General features: G+C 40.4%; 1 protein-coding gene across 1 annotated transcript; it reads right to left on the reverse strand.

Moving 5' to 3' along the window:
• Positions 1 to 1,166: 1,166 nt before the first annotated feature.
• On the reverse strand, positions 1,167 to 10,896 carry naa30 (N-alpha-acetyltransferase 30, NatC catalytic subunit). Its single transcript, XM_042503159.1, has 4 exons — positions 9,855 to 10,896; positions 7,090 to 7,213; positions 5,798 to 5,853; positions 1,167 to 1,895 (listed from the first exon to the last, which is right to left on the reverse strand). The coding sequence occupies exons 1-4, from the start codon at positions 10,719 to 10,721 to the stop codon at positions 1,758 to 1,760; spliced, it is 1,185 nt and encodes a 394-aa protein (XP_042359093.1). The 5' UTR covers positions 10,722 to 10,896; the 3' UTR covers positions 1,167 to 1,757.
• Between the last annotated feature and the right edge of the window lie 7,479 nt (positions 10,897 to 18,375).

Genomic DNA, 18,375 nt, shown 5'->3' on the forward strand with positions numbered 1-18,375 from the left:
ATTTTGAATGGACTGAAAGTGATTCGTGAACGTGTCAAGTTTGTGAAACACATGCTTAAATTTAAAGTACCGTGAATTTAGAGCACAGAGCTTTTAATTAAGTGCCCAAATTAAAAAAAAAAATATCACCAAATAATGTTTAAAGGGAAAATGCCAAAAAGTTAAAAAAAAAAAAAAGACAAAAAAAAAAAAGAAATCGGCAAAATGTTGATAGGATGGAGAAAAACTTTTTTCAAAGAATACATGCCATCTAAACCAAGGCAAGTTTTCTTTAAAAACTTTACAAGACAAAAAAGAAAAAGAAAAACGCCATAAAAAAATAAGGGAAAAAATTGCCATAAAATGGCAAAAAAATTTAAAAAAGGCCAAAAATTTTAGAATTTTTTTCCCCCTCAAGAGTTCTGGCCCCCAAAATCTTCAAATCCGAAAAACGCCCCTAGGTTTCATGTAATTGCACTTTATTTTCTCAATATTTTTTTTCACTGTGTTTGAGGTTATTATTCACATTTTGTGAAATAAAACTGAATATTTGGTAATTATCTTATGTGTGAACCTTAAACTAACGACTGAAGTAGAAATATGGAACCTGTCCCTGGACCAGTTGGGAACCACCGTTTGACCACGCCATCGTTGGCAAAGAGACTATCATCTCCTTTTTGGGAATTTTGCAGCAGCTGGCAGTGCAATCGGGGAACACGAGTTGCAAAAATAGGAAGAAAAAAACTCCTCACCCACACTGTTAGGGTTTGATGATGAGATTTCGTGATGCAAAAAGGTGTCAGACTGACCAGTCTGGGAAAGTTTGAGGCGCTAATGGAGTGATTTCTATCATTGCTCTGCACCAACATGCTTACACCGAACGCAGGAAGGGTCTGAGCCCCAGACGGGATTAATCAACACACACTCGTCACACTTTTCCCCGCACTAAAATAAATGCATGCATATCTTTACAGGCTTCAGTCCCGGAGGCTGAGGCAGGTGATGGAGACAGCAGCACGGAGAGGCCGCGGCGGCCGCTGGACAGGATGGGAAACAGACAACAAGCATGCGCTCACGCAGTCGCACAAACACCTGCTCAAAGTGAAACCAACCACGCCACGTACACATGCACACGAAAACGAGCCAAACACTCCAAAAGGAAAAGAAAAAATGAGGCGGTACAAACGCACAGTCATACTTTAGCTTTTTCCCGTCCCCCGTCCAACTCACAAGGTTAAAAAAGAAACACAAAAATAAACTCCACAAATATTTTCTTCCCAGTCTGTTTTTTTTACCGCTTCCTTGTTTCACGCGTTGTTGTTGTTTTTCTTTAAGTCTGTTTGTGTTCTGAAGGAGGATCCGCTGTGTCTGTCCTCTGGGGTTCGGACGCACGCCCTCGCTCGAGCTGCCTCATGTTCAATGTGGCGTCCAAGCTTGAAGGTCAAAAGGTCATCTAGTCCCCAGTCAAGGTCATCCCAGAGACCACCCTCGCTCGCCCCCCCGTCCTCGTCACAGGAAGTATCGGGGGCCCTTTAATCAGGTGTCAGTTCGTTTCTGCCTAAACAACAGTTGTTCGGAGGTCAAGGACAAAAAGAGGGTGTGTCTGCGTGTCTATGCGTATGTGCATACTCCTTATGTTTGTACACAGGTGTGTGTGTGTGTGTGTGTGTGTGTGTAGAGTGAAATGACCAGGGCAGAGCTGAGGCTGTCAAGCCGGTAGCGTTACGAGGTGAACAGCACCCGCTGTCCCGTCCTCCCCCGTCCCCTCTTCTTTCCTCTTAGCGCAGCCACAGTTTGAGCCGCAGCGCGTCCACTCCGTTCAGGTAGTATCTGAACAGCCGCTTGTCTCTGACAAAACCCAAGTTCTCGTACAGCTTCAGGGCTGATTTGTTGGTGATTTCAGTCTCCAATACAACCTGGGGACAAACAGACAGACATGTCAGTGCTGCGTTTTATACATGAGTGGACTGACTGATCCTTGTAACCTGGAAAAAAAAAAGACATGTTCGCTTTTTGTGCACTGTTTCTGGATCCCAACAGTAGTTTTGTATATTTTAGTTTATTAAATGAAAATGTAGAAAATTAACACTTTATTTTCTGCCACAGAAGTTCAACAGTGTTCATACACATTTTTACCAGTAAATATCCATGACTTTTTAATGAATTTGAGGCAGGGCTGGGGGGGGGCACACAACTTTAAAAGGCCTTATTTTCTCTATATTTTACTGCTGATTTTAATGAAAACATGCCTCCATTTGTATTGAAACAATTGAGGTGATTTTTCTTTAAAAGTCTTTGTTGATTTTTTTAAAGAAAACATGGCAATTTCTTTTGTAATTTTTCTTTAAATTTTATTTTTATTTCTTTGAATTTTTGTTTCTTTAAAAAATGTTGATATTCAAAGAAAAAAATGTGGCGATTGTTTTTTCCCTTATTTTTCTTTTTTTAAAAATGTCTTTTTTTAACCATTTTTAAAATGTATTTATTTATTTTTTTCTTTAAAAAATGGTGTTTTTTTTTTTTTTTTTTTTTTTTAAGAAAAATGTCCTCCAAACCTATTGGCTGCAGGTATGGAAGGCATGGTTTCTTAAATAAGTATTTAGTGGCGGCCCGTCATTGAGGTTAAAATTAGGGCCCCACTTATTCATTTTTCCATCACTGCTGATCGAAGCTGCTTAGACCTGATAAAGACCAGAGACCACTGCAGAGTCATTTGTCTCGAAAGTGACTGCTGATTGTAAATAAAAAAATCCAGATGTTGTGGGTTTTTTGTGCAGTAAGAAAGGGGCCTTAGACACAAAATATGTAAAGACAGGGTCCAGGTTGAAATACTGAAGTTTTCCTTTAAGGCATCTGAAGCCTTAGATGCTGTGTGTAGTTTGGGAGGTCAGTTGTTGATGGTCAAGAATAGCTTCAATGAGTGAGCTCGCTGCTGCTGATTTCACCACCATGTCTCATGCTCTATTTTAAATACACACATTCAAACTGGGAACGGGAACGTTTTGAAGTTGTTGAAAATAAAACACCTTTGCCCGAGCAAAGTTAGCAGTTTCCCACTGCTTCCAGTCTTTATGCTTCGGCACAACACAGCACATTAACATTCAAGATGGCTCGATCCCAGTAAGTCATGACAGTGAGGCAGCATGCACAATTACTAAAACAAGAATATACTTCAGTCAGTATTTCATGAGGACAATCAGATGATTAAAAAAGAATCCAGTGCAGTGATAAAAACAAGCTAAACATTGAGTATTTCTCATTCTCTGCACTACACAGCGACCTTCAAAAACATATTTTTGCCAAAGATATGTATTCACGTAATAATTCAGTAGCAAGAAGGGATTTAAGCCATATTTCTTGTTTGTGCAGTCAAGGCAGGTCTGATATTGAAGTTGTAAAACTGTCGACATGTTTTGCATTTACAAGCAAAGCAGTGGGGAAATTAAACTCTGATGACAAAATGAATTTGGTCGTCTGGGATATTTGCCTCTGAGTGTTTGAGAGCACAAAGCGATGGGGCCTGAAGATTAAACAGCAAGAGTTGGCAGCAGTGTGAAGTGCTGCAGTTTAGTGTGTGTATTAATACACACAAAAAAAACCCTGCTGATACACAAGAGCCAAAGCTGAAACGAATGCAGCTTTAAAGACGGCTACAGTGTTTGCAGATGGTGGACTGATGAATAAATAAATGTCTTTAAAAGCCTGAATTTGTGCGTACGCAATCACACTGACAGAAAAATCATTTCTGTGGTGAATCATCATCAGTCCTTTGACCTCAAACAGATCAGAGAAATTTTAATACTGAATCTCATTTCCACCTCAAACACCTGCCATTTCTACAGATTTCTAAGACTACTTTGTGTGTGTGTTTGTGTGTGTGTGTGTGTGTGTGTGTGTGTGTGAAGCAGGTTAGTGAGTTTTCAGCTATTCGGAGGCAGGTAATGTCTGTCCAAATGAGCTTTTTCGAAATCTGATTCGACTGAGATAAGTCCTATTTTATGAGTATCCTATTACATGAGTTTAAAGTAATGAATACGACAGATTCGCTTTTACTGAATTTTACCGGCTGTTTCACTATACAGAACAGCTGTTTCACAACGGGGGCATTACGTGATCGAGCACGACGGATGCTTTCCCCGTTTCTGTCTCCACGGACCTTTTCCACAGCAGACATTTGTGACTCATCATGGCAGGAAAAGCACAGGTGAAACTAAAAACATTAACGATGGCTCACTTCCATTAAGTGTGCCAGTAAGTTATTCCAGTAAGTCATCATGAATAATGCCAGGTCCTCCCATAAATGGAATGCAGCCATCATTAATGCTGTTACATCTGCACTTCTCCAGGACTTTGTCTCTGACCGGTTTGAGGAGCTCCTCGTTTTTCATGGTCCCCATTGCTTACTGGTGCTGCAGACTCGGGGTCCTTTCAGAACACGTGTGTATACACGCTAAGATCATGGGACAGTTTGACTGAACACAGGCGGACTTTATTTAACAAATTATGTGAGGTGAAATGTAAACAAGGGGGCACAGATGAATCTCAAAAAATAGAAAAACTGTGAAAAAGTTCATTATTTTCCATCAGTTAATTGAAAAGGGGAAGATTTTATATATTCTTGACTCATTACATAAACTAAAATGGTTTTTAATTGTGGTAATTATGGCCTACAGCTAAAAAAAATTAAAAATAAATAAATAAAATATTTTTATTTTTTTTTTAAAAACCCAACATCAAAAAATGCAGATGAGCTGCAGGCCGCTATCAAAGCAACCTGGGCTTCAATAACACCTCAGCAATGCCACAGGTTTATCACCTCTGTGCAACAGTGATGCAGTAATTCATAGTAAAGGAGCCCCAGCCAAGTACTAAGTATATAAATTAACGTACTTTTCAGAAGTTGAAGATTTCTGTTTTAAATCAATTAAAGAAATATTCTAATAATATAAGATACTGAGCTATATAAGCCATAATCATCAACATGAAAACAAAAAGGCTTGAATATTTCAATTTACATTTAATGATTATGCAATATATGAAAGTTTGCCTTTTTGAATTAAATTACAAAGAAAAACGAACCTTTTCATGATATTTACATTTTTGGAGATGCACCTGGCTTTTACTTTCGCTGGCAAGCGCATTTACAAACAGTAACTGACAATCTTGCATGTTCATGCCTTTAATGTTACTCCGCCGACATTAAAGGCATGACCACGTAAAAAGAGAGGGCCCGCTTGCTGATAACTGTCAGATATTTGCAGAGCAGGTAAAACAGCTTGTTGTGGAGCGAAGATACTGAAAGGCTCGGAGTAGCTGACACTCAAATCAAGGTTACCATCAAACTCAGATAAGTGAAGAGCAGAAGAGAATCTTTGTCTTTGAAACACAAGCAGCAATTTTTTTTAATTATTTTTTTGGTTAATGCTCATACAGAGACTTTGGTTTTGGCCCGACACCAAAACCAAGAAAAAAAATGTAAACAAAAGTCCCATTTTAATCATTTTTCAGTGTGTTATTTTATGCATTCACTGTATTTTTCAGGGATTTCTGGTGTTTTTTTCTGCACAATCTGGTTCAGTAATGCAACACTGTCCTCCAGTCTGCTGCTTACATTAACATTGGGAGTGAATATTTTGGCACGCAGCTAATGCAAATGTCGAAAATAAACACTGTGTGTGTTTACACCAGCCCATTAGTGTGTTTCAGGCTTTTCTCAAAAACTGAAATATTCTCTGGATGTACTAAAACAGAAATTGAAAAAGGAAGTTGTGTGCATTGATTAGGACATCCTTCAGTGTGAAGGGTTTAGATATCTTACCTCGTCACAGTCTCCCTCCACCATGGCATAGATGGCCTTTTTCACCAGATTAGTACCTGAAACACAAGAGTTTAAGTCAGTGACGGCACACCGATAAACAAAACACAAACTTTTACAGAAATATCACTTAGTTTTTCTGTTTTCATGACTTGAATCTTGCAGTAAAAAAAGGCAAAAGGTCACATCAACTCAGAGTGTACAACTTATCTAAATACTGCATTTGCATTGAGAGATTTGGTTATCAAAGAAAACAAAAAAGACTCTCTTGCACAACTTGTTCCACATTTCAAAAGGACAGAAGAATTCAGTTCAGTATTCATACAGCAGCTATAGCTGCTTTATCATTTAACCATTTGAAACCTGGAGCAACATCAGTTTTCTTGAACTGCTTTCAGAAGCCATTCACAAAGTATTATCTTTGAACCCTGAGCAAAATGGTGATTTCTTTCAAAAACACGGGGAAAGGGCAATAAGTAACTTGGTAATGTTCTATAAATGACAAGAAATTACTAGAATTAGAAAAATATTTTTAAAAAGGCTAGGGTGAAATGTTTCTGGGTCATTTCCTTGTTTTACTATTTTTATTTATTTTTTACATTTAAGAAAAATTTTAGCTACTTTTCTTTTACATTTCAAGAATTGTCAGATAATTTTCTTTTTTTTTTTTTTTTTTTACTAATTTCTTGCCATTTTTGGGTTATTTCTTCTCTCATTGCTCATTGCCTTCTTCCTGTTTTTTTGAAAGAAATCAATCCAATGTGCTCAGGTTTCAAAGGGTTAATACAAAAAAACATGGACTGACTTTTAATAACATGGGACCTTTAACCCTTTGAAATCTGGACTGACATAACTGTTGTGCTGTTTTCAGAGGCCTTTGAACCTTCAAACTCTGAGCAAATTGGTGCAATTTCTTTCAAAAATGTTGGGAAAGGAAACGAGCAACTATACAAGAAATATTCCATTAATTGCAAGAAATCAGCAGATTTAGAAAACTATTTTTTAAAAAAAGGTAGGGAAAAAAGAGAAAGGCTAGCAAGAAACTATTTATCATAATTACATTTTTAAAATTACGTTACAGATTTTTTTTTATCATTTTAAAGCACTTTTTTCAGGTCACTACCTTATTTAATTGTGTTTTACTTTCTTTTTTTTGTTTGTTGTTTTTTGTTTTTGGGTCATTCTTTCATTCCCCATTTCTCTTCCCATGTTTGTGAGAGACAATAAGCCAGTTTTCTCAGGTTTCAAAGGGTCAATATTTATTCTGTGAGTGACACGCAGAGTCCAGATCTCACCGATGCTTTTCCTTCTGTGTTTCGAGTCCACGGCCAGCATGGCGATGTAGCCACGACGGAACATCTTCTTGTGCATGTCAAGCTTACATACGATGGCTCCGACACACTCCTGCTCCACCATGGCCTGTGACACACACACACACACACCAGTTAGACCCTCTGAGTGTATACGGCGGTGGTCGCTGAGAGCCTAGCAACAGTTCCTCTGCAGTTTTTGTCATCCTGCCAGTTCTACTGGTTCTCTGAGTTGAACTCTGACCTTTATTTCACGGCACTTCCTCTTGTGTTACACGCGTCGTTCCAGACAAACTGGAACTGGGAAGTTTACGACCTTGAGGCTCGGAGGATAAGCAAAGAAAGGACGGTGTTTGTCAAAGGAGAAAATCCTGACACAACACTGTAGGTGCAAGAGGAAACGCGTACTTATCGCAGATAACTCTCCTATAAAACCGGAAAGTAAGGTTTTTAAACATTTGCTCGCTCCTAAATTTTTGTACATATGACAGGACAAACATGCAAGGGTTGGCTTTTCTTGATTTGACAGCTAATAATTCACACTGAATCCACATAACTAGCAGGGATCGAGGCTTTGTGATAGAAAAGTGGGTGTTGTTGCTGTTAAAAGACACAATAAAACTTCCAAACAAGTGTCCTGTCAGTGACAGATTTACATATGTGAGATTACGCTGTGTGCGCTCACCGTTTGGCTGCCTTTGAGACACACTGACAGGTGATGACAGCATGCAGTCACACCCAACCCCAGTAACGCTATGCAACTTTAGATTAGCAATGTCCCTGAGCTAAGAGCATAGACAGATTACTGAAGGGCCAACCAGGGACAGGCGCAGGGGCCAAAAGTGACGAGGGTCCCCTGGCCTTAACTTTCAACATGTCAAGTTAACACAAACCGACCAGGAAGACACTTAAAGGTGAAGTGCGTAAGATTTAGGGCAGGCATGTCAAACTGGTCCACAGGGGGGCCGGTGTGGCTGCAGGTTTCTGTGCCAACCAACCAAGAGCACACAGTTTGACCAATCAACTGTCTGAAGACAGAGATCAGTTGATTAAATGAGTCAAGTCTGGTGTGCTGCTACTTGGTTGGAAACAAAACCAGCAGCCACACCGCCCCCCCTGTGGACCGGTTTGACATGCCTGATTTAGGGGGATATATGAAAGTATGTTTTCTTTAGTGTATAATCACCTGAAAATAAAAATCGTTGTGTTTTCGTTACCTGAGAAGCCATTAATACAGTTTCTACAAAGGAAGAAGGTCCCTATTTTATGGAGATTGACATGTTTTTTGTTGTTTTTTTTAAAGATATTTTTTGGCTGTTTTATTGTTTAATTGATAGGACAGCATATGTGTGAAAGGGAGAGAGAGAGGGGAAGACATGCAGCAAATGGCCGAGACGGAGTCAAACCAAGGGCCGCTGCAGCGAGGACACAGCCTCGACATGTTGGATGTTACTACGGGAGCCCAGAACAATCAAACCAAACACTGGCTCTGGATTCGGCCATTCACGTCTTCATATTGTCCCATAGTGAGAAGCCCAACTGTAATGATAATGTGAAGGTCCTTTTTTCAGTGTTTCTAGCTGTTTCAATCACCTGATCTGTTTGTTTTGGAGAGGAAGGGACCTTTGGGGATGATTCAGCTTCTGGTAAAAATCTCCTGAACGTCTGGATCAGAAGTTATCGGAGAGTCCACAGTGTCCACATTGTCATGCCAAAGTGTGTCAGAAAAATGTGTATTTTTAAGCTGAAACTGCTTTATTTGGTTTTTGATTAGTTTAAATCACTTGGTCTGTTTGTTTTGGAGAGTAAGAGCCCTCTATGGATAATTTGGCTCATGGTAAAAAACCTCCTGAACGCCTGGATCAGAAAAAGATGAGCACATATTGACTTATGAGAGAAAAGAGGTGAGCATGTTGTGGGCGTGCAGTCCATCCCCAAGATACCAGAGATTTATTCTGTACATTTACAAAGACAGTGTGGTTAAAGCTTGATCAGGCAATTTAACTGGACTACTGTCCTGATCCCACTATACAAGCACATTGCATACCAAACAGGTTAGCAGGCGGTAAAGGGGTTGCATGTCGAAAGGTGACAACATGTATAACATTTGATGCTGTAAATTTTGTACATACTCTGCACTTTACATTTTACAGTCTTGTTTTTTTCCCAGCTTTCTTCTTTGAATTTATGAAGTTTGACTTCTGGGTCAAAGCTCAGTGTGATGACTGGGAGCACATGCACAGAAAACCTAGGCCAGTTCAGGTAGAGGCGAACACATGAAGGAGTCGCTCAACCTCCAAACGCATTATCTAGCTGTGTTAGCCCGAGTGATTTGTGACATGAAACTACTTTATTCAGTTTTGATTTTGAGAGGAAAAGACCTCTGTGGATAATTCAGCTCCTGAATAATGACTTTTGACATTCTTTATTAAATTCTGATAAAAACAATAAAAGGGTTTATAGCCAGGAGAAGTTTTAGCTGGACAGACACCACCAAATCTCCCTAAATTTTACACTCTTCACTTTTGAAATGACCACAAAGAGATGCAAAACAACCACGAGCAGAGACAAAACGAACACAAAGTTTGTCTGTCTTGCTCCAATGTAGGAGAGGTGGTGGGGCCCTTTCCGTATCGATGCCCAGGGGGACACTGTCTCACAATACGCCCATGACTCATGAATTTGACCCAAAGTTAAACAGTGAAAACAGACATTTTCATGACTGACATGGTTTCAGTGTCTTTACTCACCAGGAAGCAGAGCTGCGGCCAGTTGTGGATGAAGTACCTGTAGGTGTAAATTGAATAAGGCTCAGACAAGTCCTTGGTGATCAGTCTCATGATCCACGGCATCTGCAGCTCGGACTCGTAGCGGACATATCGGATGCCGTGGCTGTCCTCCTCCTCCGCCCGGCCGGGAGAGCCGCTTAGGTCGAGCCGGGCCAGCTCCGCGGCCGGCGGCTGCTGCTGCTGCGGGTCAGCGGGGCTCTCCCCTCCGCCGGGCCCGGCGTCCGGCGGCTCGGAGCTCGGCGGTCTCGGCGGCTCCGTAAGGTCAAACTCCTCTTTCCCGTCGTCCCCGGGTTGGCTGCGGGCCGCCTCAGTCCTCGTTAGCGCCGGCATCCCGTTCATGCTATTGTTAACCAGCGGAGAGAGGCTGCCGTTTTTGGAGAAGGGGCTGTGGCCTTCATGCTGGCAGTGCTCACTATTGTTTCTGTCGACCGGAGCCTCCTCGGTGCTGCCGCTGCTGCTGCTGTCACAGTTGTCCACGGACGGTCTCGGGTTGTCGGGTCGGTTTCCTGTGTGCTGGTGGCTGTCAGCGGCCTCTGAGGGGCTGGCCAAGCCGTTCAGCTGCTGCTGCTCTCGGGCTTGCATTTTGAGGTGCAGCGCCGCCGGGCTAGCTCGAGCTAGCATGTTTTTCTGCTTCTTGTTGACCGACCTGTTGACGTCGCTTACCGGCTCCGACGTCTTCCCTGTGCCGGCGGGTCCGCAGTCGTCCCTGCGGCAGGCCGGCTGTCCGTCTGCCCCCGCCGGCTCCGCGCTCCCAGCCCCGGGGAAAGGAGGACTCTCAGCCGGGGATGCAGGCAGTGCGCTACTAGGCCCAGGCGGCACTGTGGCCATCCCACCGCATTAAGGTGGAGATTCACGCGGGGAAAACGTTGAACACAAGCTCATCCACGAGGCGAAGGGATATACAATCAATATACGCGTCAGTTCACCGAATATCGCATAAATCCAGAGGTTTTTGGGGCGATACTGAATCTGCTGGCGACGTTTGTCGCTGCTTTCTCCTCGATTTCCCTGCTGCCGGAAAGTGCTGTCGCAGCAAACGCCATTGCAACAGCAGTCAGGGACGTTTTACGACAGTGGAGTAACGCATGACAGATGAGGTCAATCAGCTCCTGAAGTCTGTGGAGGAAGAAATATTAACAGCCTTTAATTAAATAAAAGTACTAATACCGCCATGTGAAAATACTCTGCTACAATTAAAGGCCTGCTTTAAAATGACACATAAGTAAAATCAGAAAAAAATGTATTTAAAGTATGAAAAAATAAAAGTACTTAATGCATAAAAAAGAACAAGCCCCAAAACTCCAACCTATATTTAAAAAAAAGAAAGAAAGGTTAGGTATTTTACAAATCAAGATTTTTGCATAAAAACATAATAAGTGGTTGTAAACTAAAATGTTTTGTAACAAATTCAATTACCAATTACCAAAAAAGATTATATAAATACAATTGCAACAATTAGTAAATTAACCAGTTGCTTCACAAAAAAATCATTGCTACCTATTTTGATAAACCAGATACAATTTTATTTATTTTTAGGGGGTTTTGGATGCTTTGCAAGTTTTTACATATTTGGCATTTTTTATTTTAAGTTTTTTTAGATTTATGTTTTTATGGTTTTTTTGTAATACATTTTCTATATTTTATTTTGGTGAAAGGTGCTATTTTGTATTATTATTATTATTATTTATTATTATAATAATAATAATAATAATAATAATAATAATAATAATAATAATGATAATAATAATAAAAATAATTGGTAGTAGTAGTATATATTTATTATTTTAATTTGTATCATATCTGTCCATATGCATTTTAACATGTATTATGTGGTTGGACAACCTTAAATTTCAATTGCAAAGGATGCCAATTTTGGGATTTATTTGATTTTTTTTTCTCTTTATATCAATGCTGCAGTTCCTCCAGTAGATGTCGCCAGTAGATTAGTTAAATTGGCCTTTCCTTAACAGTTTGCCATAATCTTCATCCTGGAAAGTATGCAGGACAAGTTTGTTTTGAGGTTGTGAGATGTTATACTACTTCCAGAGGGAAATATTGTACTGTTTTCTTCTTTTATTGCAGACAGAGCTATAACACAGGCAACAATAGCCATGGCATTTTAAACCCTGCTTTGCATTTTCCTGATGACCAACTCAACCAAACTTGAGACAACTGCACTCAAGTGTGAACCCAGTTTCTGAAAAACTGTACTGCATGAACACAGGTTTGTTTTTCCACATTATGGCACAGCATGCATTGTTTTACAAATCAACTGAAAACAGCTGTGACATGTTTACATGGTTAGTGTTTTAAAATCTTAACAGACAGTTAAAGTTACATTGGCTTCCTGCTCAGTTGGTGATTTGACTTCGGTTTATTTACTCATTGGACAGCAGAGATCAGTGATGGATTTTGAGGAGTAGAAAAGGTTGAAAACATTAAAAAAAAAAAAATCCCATCTGCACAACAAATTTATCCTTAGATACTTATGAGGAGACCGTGAGCCTTGACTGTGTCTGTTTTACAGTAAGGGCAATGAAATAGCTACAAGAAAAAGCCTTTAGTGAAATGCATTTTTTAATTTAAAAAAGCGCAACTAAAGTCAGACTTCCCCAATAACCGGACAGAAGTCTTAATGTCCACATTTACCTGCAGGGTGCTGCAGCTCATCCTAGGTGGCAGTGTTGCTCTACTGTGTCCACAAGCTCATCCACGCAGAGTTAAATCACTATTTGGAGAAGACATAGTGTGAACTTTTTAGTCAAAAAGTACTGCATTATTTCGTATATAGACTGAAAATCTGACAAGTTGATCTTATTTGCAATAATCTTCAAAAAGTGATTAAAGTAAATTTAACTATTAATCTAAATTTATGTTTACTTTGATAAGCTTATTTAAAATTTAGCTGTATCTACTAAATTTTGTGAGGTTGTCGCAACTTAAAAATGAAAGTGAAATTACCTTGTTTTTTTTTCAGTAAACTTCAGTAAACCAATTTAATCTGAATTAACGTGATCTTAGCAAAGAGGATTTTAACCAACGAGGAAGTTAGAGGATCTGCGAGTTCTGTTTTGTTAACATTTTTAAGAACATGCAAATATGATTGACAAGTTTGCAGCCAGCAGGATACACAATGAGAGTAAACTTGGTTTACTGAAGCTGCTAAAACTTTACAAGATTGGTTTGATTAATTCAACTTGTCATTTTTAAGTTGCAACAACTTCACAAAATGAAGTAAATATAACTAAATTTTATGCAAACTTAACAATTAGACATAAACAACATAATCAGTGTCCTAGATTTTTTAAGTCAATGAAATTGTCAGATTTTAGATACATACATCACAAAATGGTTTGAGAAATTGATTTTGCACATGTAGAAACAGTCAGTGCACATACTTTGACTTTGTTTCTCAACTTTACAGATTGAAGCGCACACACAAATTTACAACGTATACATCATTTTATCATTTATACCCAAATTTTATGTCCACTACAGCCAAGAGTAACAGACCTGAGTGTATAGATAGATAGATAATAGATAGAGATGCTGGTGAACACCTTCTCCTCTCTCTGTCCTACGTTCAACTATCATAAACACACGTGTGCTTCATATGCTGAAATGAGAGTCAAATTTTGTTTGTAGATGTATGTTGAAGGGAAAAAGACGGAGAGATAGACAGCGAGAGAGACGACGGCCCTTTGAAAGCTATAAGCCTTGGGGCTGAGAACTCTCTGAAGAGCTGGAATCAGACATGCACAATCAGTTCCCCTCTTCAAATCTCCTTTACAGGCCTATCTACTTGAACAGGCTTCTCTTAATTACTTTCTCTATCACTTAGCGCGCTGTGCCTGGGACTAGCAGCAGCGGCAGCATCTTGCCAGAGACACTTGGCTGGTTTGAACCCATATTTATATATCTTCTCTCTCACAATCCTGTCCCGTACCTTCCCTTTTCCTCCCCCCCTCCTCCTGCTTTCATTCCACGCTGCTCTTGTCTCTCCGCGGCTCTCCCCTCTTCCAAATATCTCCAGGGCATCGGTTGCGTCATGTGACTGGTGTGCTTGTGATTACAGCAGTTGGCAGCAGCACTCACATGAGGAAGAGCCCAAAATACCTTGAAAACGACAGCGTGTATAAGTATAAGGTCAGTGTGGAGCGCAGGACAACGCAGGCTGACAATGACACCCAAACACCTCCTGTGAATCTCTGAAATGGTCTCAGGGGCTGGAGGCCAAGCTTTGGATCTCCTTTTTTCTCCCCTTCTCTCCTGCATTGGCTTCCTTCTCTCCTACATTGGCTCGCTCTCCTTACTCTGCTCACTTCTGTGTCCTCCTCCTCCTTTTTTTTTTTTTTTTTAGTTTTTCTGTCTGGCGTCTGGTCCACTAGAGCTGTATTTAATTAGTTTCTGTTGGGTTAATTAGGGGGTAAAGTTAGGGGGTCGGACCAGAACAAAAGCGGGTCAGGCTGGACGGATGCAGGTGCTCCGGTGTGGCTGCCAGATTCCACCGTTCAGATTAAGATGGCTGCGAATTGTCTGGAGTATTTGGGGAGAGAGAGGGACCGGAGGTTTTCCACCACATATGGGGTGGTGCCTGCTTTTACACCCACCATGCTTCATTACTGTATTTGCAGGGGCGTCGCAGTGGGAGGAAAGTGAGGTCTGATTACCCCTGAAAAGCCTGCATGGAAAAGTTTGGATTTACTTGCATTTTTTTCCAGTTTATACCATAAATACATTTAAATAGGCAGAATGAATCTGCCGAAAGACTGAACTTTGTAAAAAAAAAAAAAAAAAAAAAACAGTGGAGGCCCCTCTCACCCCTTAAAGATGCAAAATGGTTTAAGGTCTGTTTATACAGCAACGGTTCTTGCATGAAATGTTAAACTTTTGTTGTGGGGGACTGTGTGCATTTTCTGGGGGCCACAAAATGCATACTTTTAAAACCAGGTTACAATCTTTAGAAAATGTAACCCCTTCTGTCGCCATGTAAACTGCAGATGAGCGGATCCTGTGAGAACGGTGATATCACAGCCGCACTTTGCACATGACGTTTCAGACAAACAACCATGTGCAAGTAGGAAGACAACAATGGTAACAATAACTATCATTAAAATGTATTGACTAGAAGTTGGAAAAATAGTTAAATATATATATATGTATGTATGTAAACAGTAGTGAAGTTTAACTACATTATTGTACATTTATTCCAGTGCAAGTACAGAATAATAGATTATTTTCTTTTTTATTATTAGGCTATTCTTATTAAAATATTATCTATATTTTTAGGTTGTTGTTTTTTTCAAAACATTTGGGGCTGAAGCCTCAGACACCCAGGGACCCCGTAGTGGGGGGAGAACTGGGACTGATTACCCAGGGCCTGAATGAGAGGGGGGGCTCTCGAAAATCCTGGATGGAAAAGTGTGGTGTTGTTTGCAATTTTTTTTTTATTTCTATTTATTTTTATTTGGTAATTTGTGCCATAACTAAATTCAGATTGGCTGAATAAATTGGTTTTAAGAAGGTACTTTTCTTTTCTTTTTTTAAATAGTTGAAGCTGTCTGAGGCCCCTCTTAACCCTTAAAGGCGCAAAATGTATTAATTCACCCTTGCACTAGTGACTGCTTTTGTACCAAAAAAAAAAAAAAAAAGAAAAATTAAAAAGGAAAAAAAGAGAAGGTAAAGAAAACAACCCAACTTTGTATAAATAAATAAATTTTTTAAATATGTGTGATAGAGACATGGATCAAGAGAGGAAGGGGGGCAGAGACTGCTTATACATACGACCCCAAAAATTTGGTGCTACGCCCCCGCCCAGGCCAAACGATGCCACTGCCTTTCAACATCTTGTCTTTGCATCTTCCACTAGAGACCACCTCATACTCAACACAATTCAAGCGTGCTTTCATGTCTCCTCCCTCTCATATTACGCTGGCACACATCACACAGAGCCGATCTAATGTATGGTGCTTTCAAGTGATGTCTTTGCCGGTCTGTTTCCGCGTCGCCACACAAGGTGCTGCGTTGTATCTTCGCGCTGGTATCGCTCCCAGCACTCAGCCCCCCTTTCTATTCATCTTCGAGTGGCAGCTATACCCTCGTCCCTTGGCTTTGTTGGTTGGCTGTGTAGAATGAGAAACATGTGAGGGGGACATCAAATGCCAGACAAGTGAAGTATACATAAAATGAGGTGATTGAGGCGTGTGAAGTGTACATCAGTTGTTTAAGTGCAGTGATCATGTAAATGAAACGAATGGAAACAGTAGATGTGAGTGCAGAGAAGCTGCAGCACTTTGAAGGTTACCTGTATTGTACTTTTGGCGTGCTTAAAACATGTTTAAGTGGGAGCTTTTTGTATTATAGATAGACACGTAGTATGTACTTATGCAGACTTATGCGCAACTTTGATGACAGAACAGAGCGAGAGGAGACACATTTTGACCTTTTCTTCCGTCCCGTGGAGATGAAGAGGGACCAGATGAGCTGATATGAGAGGAGAGAAGAGGAGGGAGAGGAGAGAGAGGGCATCTCTGGCATGGCTGGAGCCCCTCAGTGTGTGAGGGTCCTGGGGCCCTTTAGACAGGCGCCAGCCCAGCAGGGAGGCAGAGACAATCACGCAGCACCAGATTCAATGCACGGAGATGGAGGGATGGAGGGAGATGAGGAGACGCAGAGGGGGAGGATTGAGGGGGGATGCTGGGACAAAGTGCATGGCCGAGAAAGGTGGAGGACGTGACAAGGAGACGAGCGGACGTGTCCAGGTGGAGATGGAAAGAGCTGCGGAATAAAACAGTGGAGAAGAGATGGAGAAGATCCAGAGGAGGTGAGAGGAGTAAAAGGAAGAAAGTGAAAGCGAGAGAGAGAGATAGCATATATTCCCTCTGTAACAGTCTTTATCACCAGCCCAGATCGTGGCGTATGAACAGTGATCCAAGTCAACCATCTGCTGAGGCTAGATAAGCCTGGGAGAGCTGGGTATTGAGCTGTCACTCAGGGAGGAGCGCAGAAAAAGAAAGAGAGGAGGGGAGAGAGAAACAGAAGAGAAATAAAGACGGAGAGGGAGAGAGATGGAGAGGCAGGCAGGGAGGGAGGCAGGGAGGGAGGGGTCTGCGCAAGGTAGAAAAATTCAAAGACGATTTGTGCAGACTGGAGAGCATCCGTCTTGTTAGAGAAAGACTTAACGTCAAACAGACGTCCAGCCCTGTCCTGCCTAATCTTGAAATAATCCCTCTGCTAATGAGAGGAACAATAACACCAGGCTATTTATTGGTTTTTATTTTTGTCAACCCACACACACACACACACACACACACACACACACACACAAACACGCACACACACACTCTTACACGGACACACACTCACATCACTCCTAATCACAATGACATGAGGCTGTTTGTTGTTCATTTTCTGTCACTAACACTCACACATTCATAAGTGTCACCAGTTAAAAGTGCAAAAAAGGGTGTTTTTATTTTCTTTAAATAACTCTGTAATTCACAACACACAAAAACATGTTATATATTTGCAAAAAAGTGTGTATTGTCTTGGCTCATTAGACCAATGTATCTCTCACTATAGCTTGTATTAGGGGTCGACAGATTATCGGCCTGGTTTATCGAGGCCGATATTTGGCATTTTGCTGATTATCTGTATCAGCATTTTATTTTAATGATCGGCGATAGAATTAATAAATCAAAAAGTGCAAAGTAAGAATCAGCATGGGAGGAACTTTTACTTTGTAAAACCTCTGGGACATCATTTTTCATGTGCTATGTTCAGATGCCTTTGCAAGTATTAAAACCTTCAAAATCTGTGCAAATTAGTTTGCTTTCTTTTAAAAACATAGGAAAAGAGGCAATGAGCAACTATTCCACAAATGGTAAGAAATTACTAGATTTGGAAAACTGTCTCTTGAAGAAGTTTGAGAACAATGTCCCAAAAAATGTTATTTAAAATGATCATAATTATATATTTATAATGATTTTTTTTTACAGAGTTACTATTATTTTTGGCACCTTTTATGTACTTTTCCTCTTTTGTTTTGTTTTGTTTTTCTTGTTTTGGGGTAATTTTCTTGTACTTTTTCTGTAATTTGGGGGTCATTTTAAGTTGCTCAATGTCTTTCCCAATGTTTTTGAATGAAATAAAGCCAATTTGTTTGGATTTCGATGGGTTAAGTACTTCCCATAAGATAAGAATTTAAGGTAAAGTTACAAAGGATACATTTAGGAAAAGAAATATAGTGGTGACTTACCTTAAAAAAGTTCAGAGATAGGCGTCCAGTAGCTCAGATGTCCTATATACAGAGGCTACATCCTCACTGCAGTGGCTGTGGGTTCGATTCCAGCCTCGGCCCTTTGCTTTTGCATGTCATCCCATCTCTTTTTCCCTTTTACGTTTAAGCTGCCCTATCAAATAAAGGCAAAAAAATAATCTTTAAAAAATAGCTCAAAGTTGACTTGGTTTCACACTGGACACA

The sequence above is a fragment of the Plectropomus leopardus genome, chromosome 16 (genome assembly GCF_008729295.1).
Source record: "Plectropomus leopardus isolate mb chromosome 16, YSFRI_Pleo_2.0, whole genome shotgun sequence".
Taxonomy (NCBI): Eukaryota; Metazoa; Chordata; class Actinopteri; order Perciformes; family Serranidae; genus Plectropomus; species Plectropomus leopardus.